The 22261-nt window shown below is 46.5% G+C and overlaps 1 protein-coding gene across 3 annotated transcripts in view; it reads right to left on the reverse strand.

Annotated features, from left to right (window-relative positions):
- Positions 1-2106: 2106 nt before the first annotated feature.
- The window catches only part of LOC143282997 (death-associated inhibitor of apoptosis 2-like), a 111241-nt gene continuing 91086 nt past the window's right edge, over positions 2107-22261 (reverse strand). For 2 of the 3 annotated variants that reach the window (XM_076588973.1, XM_076588974.1), the window contains 3 exons: positions 20007-20142; positions 11253-11456; positions 2107-7847 (listed from right to left, as the gene is read on the reverse strand). In XM_076588973.1, the coding sequence (XP_076445088.1) occupies positions 7624-7847; positions 11253-11456; positions 20007-20142 (564 nt within the window). In that variant the 3' untranslated portion in view covers positions 2107-7623. Of the gene's footprint in view, positions 7848-11252; positions 11457-20006; positions 20143-22261 lie in introns of those variants that run through there. The other variant, XM_076588975.1, reaches the window with a different exon arrangement.

Here is a 22261-nt window from a genome sequence, read left to right on the forward strand (position 1 = left end):
GACAACCATCAGGACAGTGATATCACTCCCAGTGTCTGGGTCAGGCCACAGGAAGGTGATTTCACTCCCAGTGTCTGGGTCAGGCCACGGGAAGGTGATTTCACTCCTAGTGTCTGGGTCAGGTCACAGGAAGGTGATTTCACTCCTAGTGTCTGGGTCAGGTCACAGGAAGGTGATTTCACACCCAGTGTCTGGGTCAGGTCAGGTGATTTCACACCTAGTGTCTGCTCCAGGTCACAGGAAGGTGATTTCACTCCTAGTGTCTGGGCCAGGCCACAGGAAGGTGATTTCACTCCCAGTGTCTGGGTCAGGCCACAGGAAGGTGATTTCACTCCTAGTGTCTGGGTCAGGTCACAGGAAGGTGATTTCACTCCTAGTGTCTGGGTCAGGTCACAGGAAGGTGATTTCACTCCCAGTGTCTGGGTCAGGTCACAGGAAGGTGATTTCACTCCTAGTGTCTGGGTCAGGTCACAGGAAGGTGATTTCACTCCTAGTGTCTGCTCCAGGTCACAGGAAGGTGATTTCACTCCTAGTGTCTGCTCCAGGTCACAGGAAGGTGATTTCACTCCTAGTGTCTGCTCCAGGCCACAGGAAGGTGATTTCACACCTAGTGTCTGCTCCAGGTCACAGGAAGGTGATTTCACTCCTAGTGTCTGGGCCAGGCCACAGGAAGGTGATTTCACTCCCAGTGTCTGGGTCAGGCCACAGGAAGGTGATTTCACTCCTAGTGTCTGGGTCAGGTCACAGGAAGGTGATTTCACTCCTAGTGACTGGGTCATGTCACAGGAAGGTGATTTCACTCCCAGTGTCTGGGTCAGGTCACAGGAAGGTGATTTCACTCCTAGTGTCTGGGTCAGGTCACAGGAAGGTGATTTCACTCCTAGTGTCTGCTCCAGGTCACAGGAAGGTGATTTCACTCCTAGTGTCTGCTCCAGGACACAGGAAGGTGATTTCACACCTAGTGTCTGCTCCAGGTCACAGGAAGGTGATTTCACTCCTAGTGTCTGCTCCAGGTCACAGGAAGGTGATTTCACTCCTAGTGTCTGGGTCAGGTCACAGGAAGATGATTTCACACCCAGTGTCTGTGTCAGGCTACAGGAAAGTGATTTCACTCCTAGTGTCTGGATCAGGCTACAGGAAGGTGATTTCACACCTAGTGTCTGGGTCAGGTCACAGGAAGGTGATTTCACTCCTAGTGTCTGCTCCAGGTCACAGTAAGGTGATTTCACACCTAGTGTCTGCTCCAGGTCACAGGAAGGTGATTTCACTCCTAGTGTCTGGGTCAGGAAACATGAAGGTGATTTCACTCCTAGTGTGTGCTCCAGGTCACAGGAAGGTGATTTCACACCTAGTGTCTGCTCCAGGACACAGGAAGGTGATTTCACTCCTAGTGTGTGCTCCAGGTCACAGGAAGGTGATTTCAGTCCTAGTGGCTGCTCCTGGTCACAGGAAGGTGATTTCACACCTAGTGTCTGCTCCAGGTCACAGGAAGGTGATTTCACTCCCAGTGTCTGGGTCAGGTCACAGGAAGGTGATTTCACTCCTAGCGTCTGGGTCAGGACACAGGAAGGTGATTTCACTCCTAGCGTCTGGGTCAGGACACAGGAAGGTGATTTCACACCCAGTGTCTGGGTCAGGTCACAGGAAGGTGATTTCACTCCTAGTGTCTGGGCCAGGTCACAGGAAGGTGATTTCACTCCTAGTGTCTGGGTCAGGTCACAGGAAAGTGATTTCACTCCTAGTGTCTGCTCCAGGACACAGGAAGGTGATTTCACACCTAGTGTCTGCTCCCAGGTCACAGGATGGTGATTTCACTCCTAGTGTCTGGGTCAGGTCACAGGAAGGTGATTTCACTCCTAGTGTCTGGGTCAGGCTACAGGAAGGTGATTTCACTCCTAGTGTCTGGGTCAGGTCACAGGAAGGCGATTTCACACCTAGTGTCTGGGTCAGGCTACAGGAAGGTGATTTCACTCCTAGTGTCTGGGTCAGGCCACAGGAAGGTGATTTCACTCCCAGTGTCTGGGTCAGGCCACGGGAAGGTGATTTCACTCCTAGTGTCTGGGTCAGGTCACAGGAAGGTGATTTCACTCCTAGTGTCTGGGTCAGGCTACAGGAAGGTGATTTCACTCCTAGTGTCTGGGTCAGGTCACAGGAAGGTGATTTCACACCTAGTGTCTGGGTCAGGCTACAGGAAGGTGATTTCACTCCTAGTGTCTGGGTCAGGTCACAGGAAGGTGATTTCACACCCAGTGTCTGCTCCAGGTCACAGGAAGGTGATTTCACACCCAGTGTCTGCTCCAGGTCACAGGAAGGTGATTTCACTCCTAGTGTCTGCGTCAGGCTACAGGAAGGTGATTTCACTCCCAGTGTCTGGGTCAGGCTACAGGAAAGTGATTTCACTCCTAGTGTCTAGGTCAGGTCACAGGAAGATGATTTCACACCCAGTGTCTGGGTCAGGCTACAGGAAAGTGATTTCACTCCTAGTGTCTGGGTCAGGCTACAGGAAGGTGATTTCACACCTAGTGTCTGGGTCAGGTCACAGGAAGGTGATTTCACACCTAGTGTCTGGGTCAGGCTACAGGAAGGTGATTTCACACCTAGTGTCTGGGTCAGGCCACAGGAAGGTGATTTCACTCCTAGCGTCTGGGTCAGGTCACAGGAAGGTGATTTCATTCCTAGCGTCTGGGTCAGGACACAGGAAGGTGATTTCACTCCTAGCGTCTGGGTCAGGACACAGGAAGGTGATTTCACTCCTAATGTCTGGGTCAGGCTACAGGAAGGTGATTTCACTCCTAGTGTCTGGGTCAGGTCACAGGAAGGTGATTTCACTCCTAGCGTCTGGGTCAGGACACAGGAAGGTGATTTCACACCCAGTGTCTGCGTCAGGCTACAGGAAGGTGATTTCACACCTAGTGTCTGGGTCAGGCTACAGGAAGGTGGGGGCGTTTCAACCTTCCCCAGCCATAGCCCGGTACCCACTGACACCTGCGTCGAGTGAGTGAAAAGTTTTTTTCCAAGGACCGTGCTGAAAACAGGGCATGGAACCGAACCCTGGTCACTGGTGGACACTGAATCATACAGCCAACACCTGACCCCACTCTGCCAACACCAAATCGTTCTGATCAAAGCCACTGTCTGGAGAACACTGAGACTGGAGGAGGGAGCTGCTGATGGTTGGTGGGTGACATGGAAGGAATGGTTCAAATGGTTTACACTGGGAGGTTTATACACACACACACACACAATTTTTTGTGTGTGTGTGTGCAACAGTTAGCCGATTCTCCAGACATTCAAATGGCAGGCTACTAGCCAGAGGTGCTTACTTTTCAACTTTGCTTACCTTTATACCTCTTCAAAAAGCCCTCACTCTCAGAAATCCCCATGACCAATTCACTTTGAAAACTAATCAATACTTGCTGATGTTTCACGCTGTAAAGAGAGAGAGAGGGAGAGAAAAAGAGAGAGAGAGACAGAGAGGGGGAGAGAGAAAGACAGAGAGAGAGAGACAGAGAGAGGGAGAGAAAAAGAGAGAGAGACAGAGAGAGGGAGAGAAAAAGAGAGAGAGAGAGACAGAGAGGGGGAGAGAGAAAGACAGAGAGAGAGAGAGCGAGAGGATGAAGGAAGCACAGCAAGAGTGCAAAAGCAATGACCATCAACCAATAATTATTGGTAAAAAAAGAAATAATAGTTATCATGGATACTATCCATAACACTGCTGTTGGTGCATTATAAGACACATACATAACACATCACATCAGTGTTACATATACATACCAAAAAGCACCCAGTAAACTATACATAAACACAATGCAAACATACATGCATATAAACATATGTTAAAACATAGATACATCCAGGGAATATTTCATGTCTGTGATTCTCATACATTGTTTCTGTATAATACAGCACACAAGAATTTCTTCTCATGGACTGTACCTTGTATTACATAATGACAGACTGAAAGGGAGACCGGCGGACCGTACTATGGCTTCCCACACTCAGTTTGTCCATTATAAGCAGGTGCTGACCTACAGGTGAATGGAAGACAGCAGCCAGAAGTGTGGAGTGATGGCCTAGGGGTAACGCGTCCGCCTAGGAAGCGAGAGAATTTGAGCGCGCTGGTTCGAATCACACTCAGCCGCCGATATTTTCTCCCCCTCCACTAGACCTTGAGTGGTGGTCTGGACGCTAGTCATTCGGATGAGACGATAAACCGAGGTCCCGTGTGCAGCATGCACTTAGCGCACGTAAAAGAACCCACGGCAACAAAGGGGTTGTTCCTGGCAAAATTCTGTTGGAAAATCCACTTCGATAGGAAAAACAAATAAAAGTGCACTCAGGAAAAAATACCAAAAAAATGGGTGGCGCTGCAGTATAGCGACACGCTCTCCCTGGGGAGAGCAGCACGAATTCCACACAGAGAAATCTGTTGTGATAAAAAGAAATACAAATACAAATACAACACAGACCTGTACACTGTGTTACATCTTTGTCACAACACAATTCTCTGTGTAATCATGGAGTGATGTTGTCATGACCAACGTGACTGTGTCAGCTGTTGATGTTACGTAATCATGGAGTGATGCCGTCATGACCTATGTCAATCTGTCAGCTGCTGTCATGTCATTATGGAGTGATGTCCAGGACAAAATGGTAAATCATTCATGACTGGAGCGACAGAACATCAAGTAAATGACAGTTACTTCAAAACCAGTGTGGGCAGGTTCGGTATAATAATAGCAAAAAAAAGATTGCAGTTTCATTTTTTTTTGTGTTTGGGATGAAATGATTGTGATGAGAAAAATCCAAGGTCCTGCATGTAGCAAGATGTCAGTGCATGTAAAAGATGTCACAAGAACAAACCAGTTGTTTCAGGCAAACTTCTTTTTGGAAAAAATGGGACTCTCTAAATGAAAGAACACTTTGTAAGAAAAAGAAAGATGAGGGTAGCACTGTACTATAACAACAAGAACTGAATTCCACACACATACATGGTCTAGATAAAAGTTTCAAGGAATCAAAGTCAAATCCAAAGTACGTCTGTGTTTACCCCCAACAAATTTCACATTTTCTGTGACATCTGCGCATAAATTTGTCTCATCATAAATGATTTAAAAAAAAAAAAAAAAAAAAAGTCCATCTATAACAATTGAAACCCCCCTCCACCAAAATCAACAACCACCAATAACACCAACCACCCCCACCCCACCCCACCCCCCAAAAAACAACCCCAACTAAACTCCAGTTTGCTGAATATGGGGACCAAATTTCTTTAAGACATCCCTCTGTTTTGTACTTACAATTATATGCTGGATTTATGAACAAAAAACCGAAACAACAACAAAAAAGCAAAGGGCAAGAGAAATGAATATTTTTTTTTTAAAACACTCCCCCCCCCCCCCCCCACCCAACCCCCCCAAAAAAGACAATTTTTGATCAGCTGATAGAAAATTATTGTTGATAATGGATCTGTGGCAGTTTTGTGAAATCAAGTCCTCCACTAACCTATCAACAAACACCAAGGCCAAGTCACAGGAGCGATTGTAGCACCATTCAGTTTGCTTAGCATTCACTGACCCAAGTGCATGCATGTTCCAAAGACTTTTTCCTGTGTTCTGTGTGTGGCAAGGGGGCCTGGGGGGAGGGGGGGTCTAGGGGGGCCTGGGGGAGGGGTGGGGTGGGGTGGGGGACTGCCAACCTATTTTCCCATGCTTTCTTTTTTCTCTTCATTTTCCTTCTTCTGTTTTTTTTCTGTGCGGACTCCCATGTACTGTTTTGTCCCACTTACTGTTGTTTATCTGTGCATGTTTGTACACAGTATCTGTTGCCTAAACCTTTCTCTCCCTTTTTCTCTACATTATTTCAGTTCACAAAATTCTTCTGCCTGTTCGCTTGCTTTCAATGTTAATGGACAGTGTCTCTGCATGCAATATTAATAATAAAATTATATCTTAATGTTGATCGAGTGTTTATGTTTGTCTGTCGTTTTTTTTTCCTTATTTTCTCTAGCATCTTGCCTGTCTCTTTGGCAGTGGTGAAAAAAGTCTGGACTCACTGAACCCTGCCACTGCACACTTCTCAACCGCTGATATTCGTTTTGTTAAAATTTCAAAGATCCTACAAATCCATAAAACTGCAACAAAAAGGGAACAAACTTTCACAGTATTTCCCGCTGTGTCCACAGAGACACAGAGAGAGATAGACAGAGACACAGAGGTCAGGTCATCACTGAAGAAGTAAGAATGAAGTGAATGAGGCTCTCCTTCAACAACTCGCTTTGTCTGACATCACTGAACTACAGACACGCTTCATTAACCAACGAACAACTACTCTATCTTTCCCTCTTTTTACCCCAAGCAAACACAGAAGCAGCCAGACAACTGCAATCCATCGTTTCTCCTCAACTTGCTTTTGTTTCATGAGGGTAGTGTAGAAAGTACGATTCTTTTTTTCTTGTTTTCCATCCAGCCCTTAGGTGGGGAGTTAAAGGCGTGTTGCTGCGTACTTCTGACCCACATGCAAGCTTTGTTGTGGTACTTCCAAGAACAAAAGGTAAAGTACTTGTCTGTTGAATAATACTGAACTCTCCCTACCTCAGTTGAGAAAGATTTCATTTTCTTCAGAATGCAAAGGCTAACCGTGCATTTTGTGACTGGCTCTAAAATTGGCCATCCACAACTTACTCTGGAAAGGAATGTTGCACTAAACCAAACATATTCTTCTGGTAACGATGTAAGCGAATTCAGTGTAGAGAAAATCCATTGATAAACAGTCTTCCTTGTCTTTAGTTTCTCCAGTTTTAGAGTTATGCATGCGTGAGAATGACTGGTGTGAAAGCGCTTAGATTTGTCTATGCACAAGATTCAGCGCTATATAAGTACCATTATTATTATTATTATTATTATTATTATTACACAGCACGGGCCTTCAATCATTCACAATACAGTTATAATGTGGGGAAAGCATTCTGTATACTAGCAGCACAAAGCGCTTACAAAACCCGGTGATACACTGGAACATTAAAGTCATGCATGTTTGTATGTGCGTGTGTGTGTGTAAGTGGTGGAGGAAGCAGTTCACAGCATGGTATGTGCTGGCTCAGCATCACTCCAAGGGATGGGGTAGATACCAGGAATTAACCCCTCAACCCCAGAGCTGAGAATGGTGTGGAGTGTTGGACAAAAGACCTGTTTGCTGCACGCACAGAGCCGAGGGAGAAACAAAGCGAGCGGTGACACAATTCACACCCAGCCCTCCACCGTCACCAGCCTCACGTGTTAACCCTCTTGCATTCAAACATTCCTCAAAGAAACTGTTCAAACTGTTTCTTTGCAGCCGGTGTGGATGCGAGAGAGTTGAGGTGCACATCCAAACATTCACTGCCCAGAGATGACGAGACTGAAACCTATTATCTAACCAATGCCTTGATCACCCCCCCCCCTTCCCCACACCCTCACACACACACACACACACATCCATGATCTAACTACAGTTTGGATTACTGATTATCAATTGACTACCACAGACCCGTCTCAAACAAAAAAAAAACATAGCAACAAAATATAGATATAGATGAACTTCCGAAAATGGCAAATAGTGTAAAGACACAAGGAACAACCCAATCTAACTGAAAAAGACGTTGGCGGTGGCCCTGATGACAGTGTCACAGCGGGAGCAGCGGCGGATGCTGGGGGCGCAGACGGTACAGGCGATGATGTGGCCGCAGGGCATGAAGATGACACCCACCGAGCGCTGGCGGCAATGCTGGCACAGTCGCAGCTGTCGCAGCCGGGCGTTCTCCTGCTGCAGGGCATTGTGCCGGTCCTGAAGGGCCTGCTCCTCAGACACTGCACACAGCACATCATGTTATAGACACTGCACACAGCACATCATGTTACAGACATTGCACACAGCACATCATGTTACAGACACTGCACACAGCACATGTTATAGACACTGCACACAGCACATCATGTTATAGACACTGCACACAGCACATCATGTTACAGACACTGCACACGTTATAGACACTGCACACAGCACATCATGTTATAGACACTGCACACAGCACATCATGTTATAGACACTGCACACAGCACATGTCCATAGACCACTTGCACACAGCACATCATGTTACTGACATCTGCACCCTCAGTGTAACAGACACTGCACACAGCACATGTTATAGACACCTGCACACAGCACATCATGTTACAGACCTGCTCACAGCACATCAATGTTACAGGACCACTCACACAGCACATCATGTTACAGACACTGCACACAGCACATCATGTTACAGACACTGCACACAGCACATGTCATAGACACTGCACACAGCACATCATGTTACAGACACTGCACACAGCACATCATGTCATAGACACTGCACACAGCACATGTCATAGACACTGCACACAGCACATATTGTCGGCACATAATGTCATAGACACTGCACACAGCACATAATGTTATAGACACTGCACACAGCACATGTCATAGACACTGCACACAGCACATGGATACAGGTTATTACTGATCACAATGATACGTACTGACCACACTGAATGATACAATACTGACCACAGTGATACAATTAACATCACTGTAACCACCACAATGATACAATTAACATCACTGTAACCACCACAGTGATACAATTAACATGACTGTACCCACCACAATGATACAATTAACATCACTGTACCAACACAGTGATGCAATTAACATCACTGTACTGACCACAGTGATACAATTAACATCACTGTACTGACCACAATCATGCAATTAACATCACTGTACTGACCACAATGATGCAATTAACATCACTGTACTGACCACAGTGATACAATTAACATCACTGTACTGACCAGACACAGTGATGCAATTAACATCACTGTACTGACCACAATGATGCAATTAACATCACTGTACTGACCACAATGATGCAATTAACATCACTGTACCGACACAGTGATGCAATTAACATCACTGTACTGACCACAATGATGCAATTAACATCACTGTACTGACCACAATGATGCAATTAACATCACTGTACTGACCACAATGATGCAATTAACATCACTGTACCGACACAGTGATACAATTAACATCACTGTACTGACCATAATCATGCAATTAACATCACTGTACTGACCACAATGATGCAATTAACATCACTGTACTGACCACAATGATGCAATTAACATCACTGTACCGACACAGTGATGCAATTAACATCAATGTACAAACCACAATGATGCAATTAACACCACTGTACTGACACAGTGATGCAATTAACATCAATGTACTACGGTAACATTCCACAAAATACACAGTCCACACAGAGATAAAAGTGTATCACTCACGCAACTCATGCATCAGTAAAACTGAACTCGTTGTGTACTGAACATCACTTCATGGCACACATTGTATGCTGGGAAGTCTGCAGTATAGCACCCACAGCCTTCTTGTTACCTTCTCTTCAGCCAGACTGTTGCAGCCGTCCTTGGCGCAGGCTTCTGGTTGGTTGGTTGGAGCTGTCGCCCTGCTAGCGCATAGCGTGGTATTGGGGGTGGCGTGTCTTGGTGCCTAAACTCATGCCTAATTAATGGCGTTCTGAACAGGAGTGGTCATGGTTGCTCTTTACGCATGAGGTATTGCTGCATCCACATCTGGTAGTGCACACACACATTTCTTACACAAGTACAGGTTTTAATTGTATTTATGTATTTTGGTCAAGTCATCACCCGTTTCAGTGTTTATCCAGATCTCTGTTTCCCTTTGATCATGCCTCACGGGTTTCATCGTAGTTGTCCAGATTCGCAGTCGCAGATGAACCATGAGTGTTCATGGCCACATGATGGGCCCTACCCTGAACACATTTGCTGATAGTCAATTTGTGGTGTTTCAGTGATTGTGTTTTGATTTTTAACATATTAAAAACTACATGAAACGGTACATTTTAATGTTTGATTCGTTTCAGGAGCGATATACAACCTCCCAACCTGTAGATCCCACCCTCCACCTACAAACCCCCAAAACTCCACACACTGAAACTGACAGGATGCCACCCCCTTCACAGAATTCTTCTCAAAAAACAATAATGAGCACATGAAACACAGTCTTTGACGTTTGTTTTTTACAAAGTAATTAGGAGAGAGTGTGAGTAATCAATTTTCATGATGGTCCATTTGTTTGATGCATAACACAATACTCTCGCTCCAGGTCATATCATCCTGTTCCGGCCGATCACAAACACTTCCAGTCAAATTAAGAGCAACAACAAAGACAACCAATGCATACACTCAGGTGGTCCAGATCAACCAGAATACTGGGTAGGAGCCAGGCGAAAACCCCTCCCAAATCAACCGCCCCCCTCGGTCCCGTGATGGCTAACCAGTACCCACTGTGAGCATATTGAACTTTCTCTCAATCACTGCAGTTCAATGCTCAGGATTAACGAAAACTTGACTAAGCTAACATTCAAACAACAAATTGAGTCATAATTCCATATGTTACAACAAACGAAGAAATAAAAACTGTAAAACCGAAATTCAATCACTGCATCTTGAATCAGCTGAGCTTGTCTGTCTTCAGTTTCGTCAAGCAAGTCCACCTCCCACCCCCCTCCACTGTCAAAATCAGCGTCTTCGGCATCAACTTCACGCAGTTCGGTCTCATTCAGTCCACAATCTTCATCTCTACTGTTTGCATCGCGAAAGAATTCTTTCAATACAAGTGCAAGTGTTGGGGTTTGTCTGCGTTCAGCCGTGGCTTTGCAAACACAACTTGAGCTTTGTACAAACTTGCAAAACTTTCGCCATAAATATGACAATCCAATGAATAATTTTAGCTTATGGAACTCAGGAGATAAAGAACTCTCAGGGGAGCTAATTTAATGGTTAGCAGACTGTATTTTCTGTAATGCGGGACTCGAAACATAGAACGTTGTAACATGACATACGGCGCACGTCAATACAGCATTGGTGAGTGACATTTCATGACGTACGCTGTACGTCAACAGCGCAGTCAAGAGGTTAACATCACTGTACTGACCACAATGATGCAATTAACATCACTGTGCTCACCACAAAAATGCACAGGGCCACAGTGATAAAAGTTAACATCACTGCAACCGGCTACAGTGATTCAGAACTGAACTCGGTGATACAATGAACATCACTGCAGTGGGCACAGTGATACAGCACTGGAGAAGTATCCAGTATCAGTCAGTCAGTCAGTCTCACCTGGCTCTTCAGGCCCATCGTGTTGCAGGTTGCTGTCTCTGGCAGCAGGTGTCTGGTTGGCTCTGTCTGGAGCCGTGCTGCTGCCGCTGGTGCTGGTGGCATTGGGGGCTGGCGGGTTGGCGGTGCCGCCTCTCTGTGAGTGGGCGTTGCTGAACAGGTTGGTCAGGATCTCTACCAGCATGACGTCAATTGCTGCCTCCATCCCTGGAGTACCCATCACCATTTATCATTATCACAAGTAGCAGTACTGTTAATTTATTTATTTAATTTTTTGCTGCCCCATCATCTACACCGTTTCAGTGTCATTACTCCCACGCCGCTCATTCTAGATTCCCTGATACATGGCCACACCCGGGTTCATCCGTCACAGTTCCAGCATCGGCAGTCCGCAGAGAACCATCGATGTTAGGGCGCCAGGAGGCCACACGCCAGAGGAGACCCTGTACTGCTGCTGAGTCACTTCAGTGGTGTTCAGTGATGCCTGTTCTGATTCAACATACTTAGGACACCACCTACTAAGCCCCCTACTGACGACAATAATGGCTTAGTCGTGGAGCCAGACTGAGCGAGCGTCCCTCGCAGACTGAATTGAGATAGCCACCACGTCCCTCAAACAACAGCCCCCCACTGATGAATCTGCCAACACTGAAGAACATTGACAGGACTCACCCCAAGCACAGAAGTGGAGGGGTATCAAAACTGAGGTCACCTTAAGAGCAGGGCATGAAAGGCCACAGTCTTTGGGACTGTTTTGTTTTTTATATTGATGATGATGGATGATGATGATGATGATGATGATGATGACGATGTTGCAATGCAGGTCCATTTTGGTTTGGGACTACATGACAAGGCAGTACTCTATGCTTCCTGTCATAATCATATCCCGGTGTTAACCAGGCCCAGGAGATACAAACACTTGCAGTGTTGGTCAGGTAATTAGAGCAACACACCCAAAGACGTATCCTTGAAGTGCATGACACTCGACTGTGTGGTCCCAGTCTCTCCATTTAAGCCCACAGCACACTCAACTCTGGGTAGGAGCCAACCACGGGCCGAAAAACCCACCTCCACTGGGATTCGAACCCGCATCCTCCCAGCCGTCAGTCCGCGATGCTAACCACTTCACCACGGTGGCTGGTAGCAGTATTGTTATTATCTTTTTTTTTCTTCCAATATCACTGCAGTTCAATGCTCAGCATATAACAGAGATTGACGTAAGCTTACAGTTGGGCCAACAGCAAAGTGTGAGCTGTAAGTTCCATGAAGTTAAAATGGTAAAAAAATGGTTTAAAACAATTCCAATATGTTATTTGTTATTGCAGAAGGTTTGCTACGTAGTCCTATAGATCATCTGTTATCGTTGTTTGAGATTGGCATTTATAAAGAAGAAAACATTTGCATTTTATTATAAAAAAACAACATAAATAGACAGATAGATAGATGGATATATAGATAGATAAATAAAGGTTGATATGCTTACAAAGTGAGTGCAGAATAAGTGGGATTTCATTTTGGACACTGGGAGAACGTGGGGAATAATAGTGTGAGAATATGATATAGTGTGGAAAGACGTTAAACTGAAGACAACACACACACACATTCTGTCATTGGACACAGAGAAGATAAAAGCGACGTTTTGAGTCATAAACTCTTTGTCAAGTGAAGAGGTGAAGAAGTGTTGGCAGGTCTCTGCAGCCTGTATTGAAGAGGTGAGTATATGTCAATGGCTGGAAACTTCTGCTCTGCTCACTGTTTTGTTGGAGAAGAGGGGGGTGGTGGGAGGAAGATGAGGGTGGTGTGCAAGGAGAGGAGGGTGGATGGGAAGGAGGGGAGGAGAGGGGGTTGGGGGCAGTGGAGGGGGTGGGGGTGGGGCTGTCTGTGGGGAGGGGGGAGTGGGAGGGAAGGGAAAGGGAGTGGGAGGGAGAAGAAGGGACGAAAAGTAGTGTCACTCTCTGACATTAATTCTTCAATACTTCAATACAGGCTGCTGAGACCTGCCAACACTTCTTCACCTCTCCACTTGACAAAGAGTTTATGACTCAAAACGTCGCTTTTATCTTCATCTTTAGGTACCTTTGATTTTAAACCATTTTTTTAACCATTTTAACCTCATTTTAAAAGGTCCAGCAGTCACCATTTGTTCATCTGTAAGTTCCATGGTTTCTCTACTGCACTGGGAAATTAATCATTTACAGCTTAAGACTTTAGTGAAGGCTTTTGAAAGTGGCCAGTGATTTATCACATGGTCCCAACTTACCACTGACTGTCACCTGTTTGTCTGTCCTTTGGAGGAAGGAGGCAGAATGATAAAGACACTTAGCTGCCAATACAGAGTCTGTGAGGGTGTGGGTAAAAGCCCACTCAAACTATTAATCTATAGTATATACATAACACTTAGGTACAATAACTAAAAGCCCACTCAAACTATTAATTTATAGTAGATATACAACACTTAGGTACAATAACTAAAAGCCCACTCAAACTATCAATTTATAGTGGATATACAACACTTGGGTACAATAACTAAAAGCCCACTCAAACTATTAACTTATAGTAGATATACAACACTTAGGTACAATAACTAAAAGCCCACTCAAACTATTAACTTATAGTAGATATACAACACTTAGGTACAATAACTAAAAGCCCACTCAAACTATTAACTTATAGTAGATATACAACACTTAGGTACAATAACTAACATCCTAAGTAAGACAAAGCTGCACACAACTTTCAAGTCGCTGGTACATCAGTATTTCTTTTTCTCCCAAATTTTCACTGAACATGTATACAAAGCACCATGCTGCAACAACAAGGATGGAAACTTGCAAGCAAGCAAATTTAACACACAGACAACATTTCTCCACCATGCACGAATCAAACCTGTCATCCTGCACACATTTCACAGATCAGACCCGATTAAAATGCCAGAATGTCAGCACAGGTAAAAAAAACCACAAAAAAACATCACCTGTGCAGAGACAAAAATACAAACAAAAAAAAAAAAAAAGAAAAAAAAAGATCCCAACAGTTGCAGGTTCAAGTGTGTCAAGAGGTTCAAGGGGAAGAACTGGTGGGGAAGTCTTTCAGGGGGAGGTAAGGAAGGGGAGGGGCAGTGTGGAGGGTGGCTGTCCAGTGGGTGTAAATAAACCTTTGCCAAGTGGTTATCTGGCACATGGATAACAGTCATTGCCATGGTGACTATTTGGCTGGTGGAAACAAGAAGTTATCTTGCAGGTAAAAACAGATCTTTGCCAAGAAGTTATCTGGCAGATGTAAACAGATCTGTACCAAGAGGTTGTATGGCAGGTGTAAACAGATCTATCTGTACCAAGATGTTGTATGGCATGTAAACAGATCTGTACCCAGAGGTTGTATGGCAGGTGTAAACAGATCTGTACCAAGAGGTTGTACGGCAGGTGAAAACAGATCTGTACCAAGAGGTTGTACGGCAGGTTAAACAGATCTGTACCCAGAGGCTGTACAGCAGGTGTAGACAGATCTGTACCAAGAGGTTGTATGGCAGGTGTAAACAGATCTGTACCAAGAGGTTGTACAGCAGGTGTAAACAGATCTGTATCAAGAGGTTGTATGGCAGGTGTAAACAGATCTGTACCAAGAGGTTGTACGGCAGGTGTAAACAGATCTGTACCAAGAGGCTGTACAGCAGGTGTAAACAGATCTGTACCAAGAGGCTGTACAGCAGGTGTAAACAGATCTGTGCCAAGAGGCTGTACAGCAGGTGTAAACAGATCTGTGCCAAGAGGCTGTATGGCAGGTGTAATCAGATCTGTACCAAGAGGCTGTACAGCAGGTGTAAACAGATCTGTGCCAAGAGGCTGTACAGCAGGTGTAAACAGATCTGTGCCAAGAGGCTGTATGGCAGGTGTAAACAGATCTGTGCCAAGAGGTTGTATGGCAGGTGTGAACAGATCTGTACCCAGGGATTGTACGGCGGGTGAAAACAGATCTGTACCAAGATGTTGTAAGGCAGGTGAAAACAGATCTGTGCCCAGAGGTTGTACGGCAGGTGTAAACAGATCTGCACCCACTGTTCATATGGAAGGTAGAAAAGGATCTGATGGATTCATAGCACTGTGGGAACACTGGTGAAGAGGATAACTCCACAGCATCCTGCCATCCTGACAGCACTGTGAAGGGGAAAATATCCTCTCAAACACCTACACTTTCAACACCTGTCCTTCCATCCTCTCAAACACCTGTCCTTCCATCTGTCCTTCCATCCTCTCAAACACCTGTCCTTCCATCCTCTCAAACACCTGTCCTTCCATCCTCTCAAACACCTGTCCTTCCATCTGTCCTTCCATCCTCTCAAACACCTGTCCTTCCATCTGTCCTTCTATCCTCTGAAACACCTGTCCTTCCATCCTCTCAAACACCTGTCCTTCCATCTGTCCTTCTATCCTCTCAAACACCCGGCCTTCCATCCTCTCAAACACCTGTCCTTCCATCTGTCCTTCTATCCTCTGAAACATCTGTCCTTCTATCCTCTCAAACACCTGTCCTTCCATCTGTCCTTCTATCCTCTGAAACACCTGTCCTTCCATCTGTCCTTCCATCCTCTCAAACACCTGTCCTTCTATCCTCTGAAACACCTGTCCTTCCATCCTCTCAAACACCTGTCCTTCCATCTTCTCAAACACCTGTCTTTCCATGCTCCCCATACATCCATACTCCCTGAAGTTGCTTTATTACTCAAATCATACCAATGAATGGCAGAATCAAAGCTAACTAAAATGAGCAAGACAAGCGGACGATGTCGACAATCTGAAAGTGAAACAAACAAAAACCGGCACAACCCATCATGTCCGTCTCAAGATCCTCTCCAAAGGTGAAGCTTTAAGGCACAGTTTTCCAGTGGTGTCTGTGATGTGTAGCAGTACAGGGATAATGTGGATTCCATCTTTCCTGCATCTTTGTTCAGCTGTTAGATGATGCAGCCAAAAAAAAAAAACAAAACAGAAAAGCTTTCTCACCCACTTTCAATCAGATGCTTCTCTAGCTCTGATGCAAGCAACAATGAGGTACGTCACAAAGTTTGCTCTGACAAGGCTGATGCTGAGAGCTTGTGATATTTACAGAAAGTTTTTCACTTTGTACAACTTGTAAAGCTTTTGTGCACTTGTGTGTTGTTGTGAGGCGTGTATGATGTCCAGTTCTGAGGCCGATTCAAAACAGTAAGCCAAACAGCATGAATGTTTCCAACACACTTCACATCTTGGTGGTCTTTGTCCACATCCAACCCAAACATGCCTGTGGTGTCCTGTGAGGTGGTCCATGCCCCAACAAGTCCTTTCCTTTTTGGGAATCATCTGTAAATAACTGAATCCAAGGCTTCTAATGACTCAGCACAACTCCAAGGCTTTCACTCATTCAGTGTCATAATTCAAAGGCATTCACTCAGTGTCATAATTCCAAGGCTCTCACTCACTAATCATAATTCCAAGGCTTTCACTCACTAATCATAATTCCAAGGCTCTCACTCACTAATCATAATTCCAAGGCTTTCACTCACTAATCATAATTCCAAGGCTCTCACTCACTAATCATAATTCCAAGGCTTTCACTCACTAATCATAATTCCAAGGCTCTCACTCACTAATCATAATTCCAAGGCTATCATTCACTCTGGTGTCATAATTCAAAGGGATTCACTCAAGTGTCATAATTCCAAGGCTTTCACTCACTCATAATTCCAAGGCTTGTTATCACATTCGTCATTTATCAGATGGATTTCCCTGCCTCCTCGGCGAAGGCGGCAGTACATCGCAGGTCCTCCATTGAGCTTCCGGGCCGCTGGGATTGGGTCAGGCCAGGTTTTTTCTCGGAGGACTTGGTGGAGCAGGCAGGACTGCAGCAGATGTTCTGTTGTCTGGCTGCCTGTTCTGCAGGGGTACTGCTCTGTGTCACCGATACAGAGTTTCGAATATAGGTGGTGTTTCAGGTGGTTGTGGCCTGTCCTGAGCCTGAAAATGGCTACCTGCTCTCAATGAGTCAGCAGGTAGTACGGGTCTGCTCTGCTGTGGCGTGGATGCTGCTGCTTCCACTTGTTCTGCAGCTTGGCCTTAATGATGGTCCTGGATTCAGAGTAGCTGGTAGACCTGTCCGTCTGCTCTTTCATAGTGCCCTCCTTTGCCAGGGAGTCTGCAGTCTCGTTGCCAAGCTCTTTCATAGTGCCTTCCTTTGCCAGGGAGTCTGCAGTCTCGTTGCCAAGCAGGGTGACTGTGTGACTTGTGCAGATGGAGGCGACAGAGGAGGACAGATCATTGAGTTCTGGATCTCTGTTGGACCAAAGGGCCTGCAAGATGGACAGGGCGTCGGTCAGGAAGACAGCTGATCTCGATGTGGGCTGCTGCTGTTTTCAAGGCTTTTGTTTCGACTCTATAATTGGTGGAGTACAGGCCGGTAGTGAGGCAGATCTTTCCAAGGCTTTCACTCACTCACTGTCACAAATCCAAGGCTCTCACTCAGTGTCATAATTCCAAGGCTCTCACTCAGTGTCATAATTCCAAGGCTATCACTCAGTGTCATAATTCCAAGGCTCTCACTCAGTGTCACAATTCCAATGCTGTCATTCACTCAGTGTCATAATTCCAAGGCTCTCACTCAGTGTCATAATTCCAAGGCTCTCACTCACTCAGTGTCATAATTCCAAGGCTCTCACTCACTCAGTGTCATAATTCCAAGGCTTTCACTCACTCAGTGTCATAATTCCAAGGCTTTCACTCAGTGTCATAATTCCAAGGCTTTCACTCAGTGTCATAATTCCAAGGCTTTCACTCAGTGTCACAATTCCAAGGCTTTCACTCAGTGTCATAATTCCAAGGCTTTCACTCAGTGTCATAATTCCAAGGCTATCACTCACTCAGTGTCATAATTCCAAGGCTGTCACTCAGTGTCACAATTCCAAGGCTCTCACTCAGTGTCACAATTCCAATGCTGTCATTCACTCAGTGTCATAATTCCAAGGCTCTCACTCACTCAGTGTCATAATTCCAAGGCTCTCACTCACTCAGTGTCATAATTCCAAGGCTCTCACTCACTCAGTGTCATAATTCCAAGGCTCTCACTCAGTGTCATAATTCCAAGGCTCTCACTCACTCAGTGTCATAATTCCAAGGCTATCACTCAGTGTCATAATTCCAAGGCATTCACTCAGTGTCATAATTCCAAGGCTTTCACTCAGTGTCATAATTCCAAGGTATTCCAAGGCTTTCACTCGCTCACTGTCATAATTCCAAGACTTTCACTCAGCGTCACAATTTCAAGGCTGTCACTCACTCAGCGTCACAATTCCAAGGCTGTCACTCACTCAGTGTCATAATTCCATGACTCTCTCTCACTCACTGTCATAATTCCAAGGCTATCACTCACTCACTGTCATAATTCCAAGGCTGTCACTCACTCAGTGTCATAATACAAGGCTATCACACACTCAAGTGTCATAATTCCATGGGTCTCACTCACTCAGTGTCATAATTCCAAGGCTCTCTCTTGCTCAGTGTCACAAAATAAAAACAAACAAAACAGTAGCTCTCTACATACATACATACATAGAAGGCTTCATCATATGCTGAATTCTGTGACTGATTTAAAAACAAACCAACAACAAACAATCAGTATATATATATTCTCAGCAAACTGCCATCCATGGAGAGGTTTTGTGGTGATGTCAGCAATGGTCATGAGTGGTGACTGGTGATAAGGATGTCATTCCACAAACATATGTATCACAAGCAATGACCACAATTTCCAAGTTTTCATCAGCTCAACCTTTAAAAACATACTTTCTTAAGAGCGAGGAAAATCCACAGGCTTGAAAACATCATTAACAACAGTAGTCGCCATCACACCGGGGAAGAATTTGGATTTCATTCTTTGAACATCCCTGCTCGAAGGCCGTTGAGAGATGTGCAAAACAATGCTGACCCAAATCCTTTCAAGGCGATTTCACTCGCACCATCAACAGTCCATGAGAAAGGGAAACGAGCTGGCCAAGCACATACTGCAGACTGTTTTTGGTTTCTGATGTTGAAACTTTACCAGATGATGTTGTTGAAGAAACTGGCAACTGGAAGGTCAGCTGACATGACGTGTGCCACCCACAAGGTCCTCAGCCGGTGCCCAAGGTGCTGCCTTGCCGGCTGCACCCTCTGGAAGCGCTGTCTGGGTGTATCATTCAACAGATGCAGAAGTGAAAGATGAATTCTTTCAATTACAACAAACGTTTTGAGTAGGACAATGTCTGACTAAGACAACGTTAATGAAGAACAGGCATCATATGCTCCATGGAGTTGACTGAAGGCAAAACCTAGTGCTTACAGCAGGTACTGGAGCAAACTTATGACTATCAGTATCTAAGGTGTAAATGAAGAATAATTCCAACTGTGTCACAGATGACACACACAACTATGTGTACATTTTAAAAACAAATTCAAGTAACTTACTCTCGCCCATCAACGGAAGAGTAGGTCAAATGGGTTCACCCTGCTTTACTGTGTTTCCTGTTTCACGGCATTCATGTGCTATGAAATTCATTTTCTTGTTTAAGCTTTTCTTTTGAAACTGGTCATCTGTCAATCATGAAGTGCTATGTCATTTAAAAAAAAAAAAAAAAAAAAAAAAATCAAGTTAACAACAGCAACTAAAGACAACAACACCGCCAGACAAACCAGATGCTGCCACCTATTATGAAGCATGCACACAACTTCTCCTCCTTGCACGCAGTTTTACCGATGATGCGCAATTTTTCAATGGCCTCAGCAATCTGCTGGTCAGTGTATCCGCTCTCCCGGGCCCTGCGCACAATTGGGAGGTCTGGCACCGACGGTGATGTCCCCTGCTGACTAGAGCCGGTGCTGCTGGAGGTCTGGCGGCACACATCATCAACTGTAAGACTCAGGTACACGTTTTGTGGGGCTGGATGGGGGTGAGGGTGTGGGGGTACATGTTTTGTAGGGCTGGATGGGGGTGAGGGTGTGGAGGGGTACACGTTTCTGTAGGACTGGATGGGGGTGAGGGTGTGGAGGTACACGTTTTGTAGGGCTGGATGGGGGTGAGGATGTGGAGGGGTACACGTTTCTGTAGGACTGGATGGGGGTGAGGGTGTGGAGGTACACGTTTTGTAGGGCCGGATGGGGGTGAGGATGTGGAGGTACACGTTGTGTAGGGCTGGATGGGGGTGAGGGTGTGGAGGTACACGTTGTGTAGGGCTGGATGGGGGTGAGGGTGTGGAGGTACACGTTGTGTAGGGCTGGATGGGGGTGAGGGTGTGGAGGTACATGTTCTGTAGGGAGGGAAGGGGGTGAGGGTGTGCAGTACACGTTTTGTAGGGCTGGATGGGGGTGAGGGTGTGGAGGTACACGTTTCTGTAGGACTGGATGGGGGTGAGGGTGTGGAGGTACACGTTTTGTAGGGCTGGATGGGGGTGAGGGTGTGGAGGTACACGTTGTGTAGGGCTGGATGGGGGTTAGGGTGTGGAGGTACACGTTTCTGTAGGACTGGATGGGGGTGAGGGTGTGGGGGTACACGTTTTGTAGGGAGGGAAGGGGGTGAGGGTGTGGAGGGGTACATGTTCTGTAGGGAGGGAAGGGGGTGTGGGTGTGGAGGTACACGTTTTGTAGGGCTGGATGGGGGTGAGGGTGTGGAGGTACACATTTTGTAGGGCTGGGTGAGGGTACACGTTGTGTAGGGCTGGATGGGGGTGAGGGTGTGGAGGTACACGTTTTGTAGGGCTGGAAGGGGGTGAGGGTGTGGAGGGGTACACGTTGTGTAGGGCTGGATGGGGGTGAGGGTACACGTTTTGTAGGGCTGGATGGGTGTGGAGGGGTACACGTTTTGTAGGGCTGGATGGGGGTGAGGGTGTGGAGGGGTACACGTTGTGTAGGGCTGGATGGGGGTGAGGGTGTGGAGGTACACGTTTTGTAGGGCTGGATGGGGGTGAGGGTGTGGAGGTACATTTTGTGGGGCTGGAAGGGGGTGAGGGTGTGGGGGTACACGTTTTGTAGTGCTGGATGGGGGTGAGGGTGTGGAGGGGTACACGTTGTGTAGGGCTGGATGGGTGTGGAGGGGTACACGTTGTGTAGTGCTGGATGGGGGTGAGGGTGTGGAGGGGTACACGTTGCGTAGGGCTGGATGGGGGTGAGGGTGTGGAGGGGTACACGTTTTGTAGGGCTGGATGGGGGTGAGGGTGTGGAGGTACACGTTTTGTAGGGCTGGATGGGGGTGAGGGTGTGGAGGTACACGTTGTGTAGGGCTGGATGGGGGTGGGGTGTGGGGGTACACGTTTTGTAGGGCTGGATGGGGGTGAGGGTGTGGAGGTACACGTTTTGTAGGGCTGGATGGGGGTGAGGGTGTGGAGGTACACGTTTTGTAGGGCTGGAAGGGGGTGAGGGTGTGGAGGTACACGTTTTGTAGGGTTGGAATGGGGTGAGGGTGTGGAGGTACACGTTTTGTAGGGCTGGATGGGGGTGAGGGTGTGGAGGTACACGTTTTGTAGGGCTGGATGGGGGTGAGGGTGTGGAGGTACACGTTTTGTAGGGCTGGATGGGGGTGAGGGTGTGGAGGGGTACACGTTGTGTAGGGCTGGATGGGGGTGAGGGTGTGGAGGGGTACACGTTGTGTAGGGCTGGATGGGGGTGAGGGTACACGTTGTGTAGGGCTGGATGGGGGTGAGGGTACACGTTGTGTAGGGCTGGATGGGTGTTGAGGGGTACACGTTGTGTAGGGCTGGATGGGTGTGGAGGGGTACACGTTTTGTAGGGCTGGATGGGGGTGAGGGTGTGGGGGTACACGTTGTGTAGGGCTGGATGGGGGTGAGGGTGTGGGGGTACACGTTTTGTAGGGCTGGAAGGGGGTGAGGGTGTGGAGGGGTCCACGTTGTGTAGGGCTGGATGGGGGTGAGGGTGTGGAGGTACACGTGTTGTAGGGCTGCATGGGGGTGAGGGTGTGGAGGTACACGTTTTGTAGGGCTGGAAGGGGGTGAGGGT

The sequence above is a fragment of the Babylonia areolata genome, chromosome 6 (genome assembly GCF_041734735.1).
Source record: "Babylonia areolata isolate BAREFJ2019XMU chromosome 6, ASM4173473v1, whole genome shotgun sequence".
Lineage (NCBI taxonomy): Eukaryota > Metazoa > Mollusca > Gastropoda > Neogastropoda > Buccinidae > Babylonia > Babylonia areolata.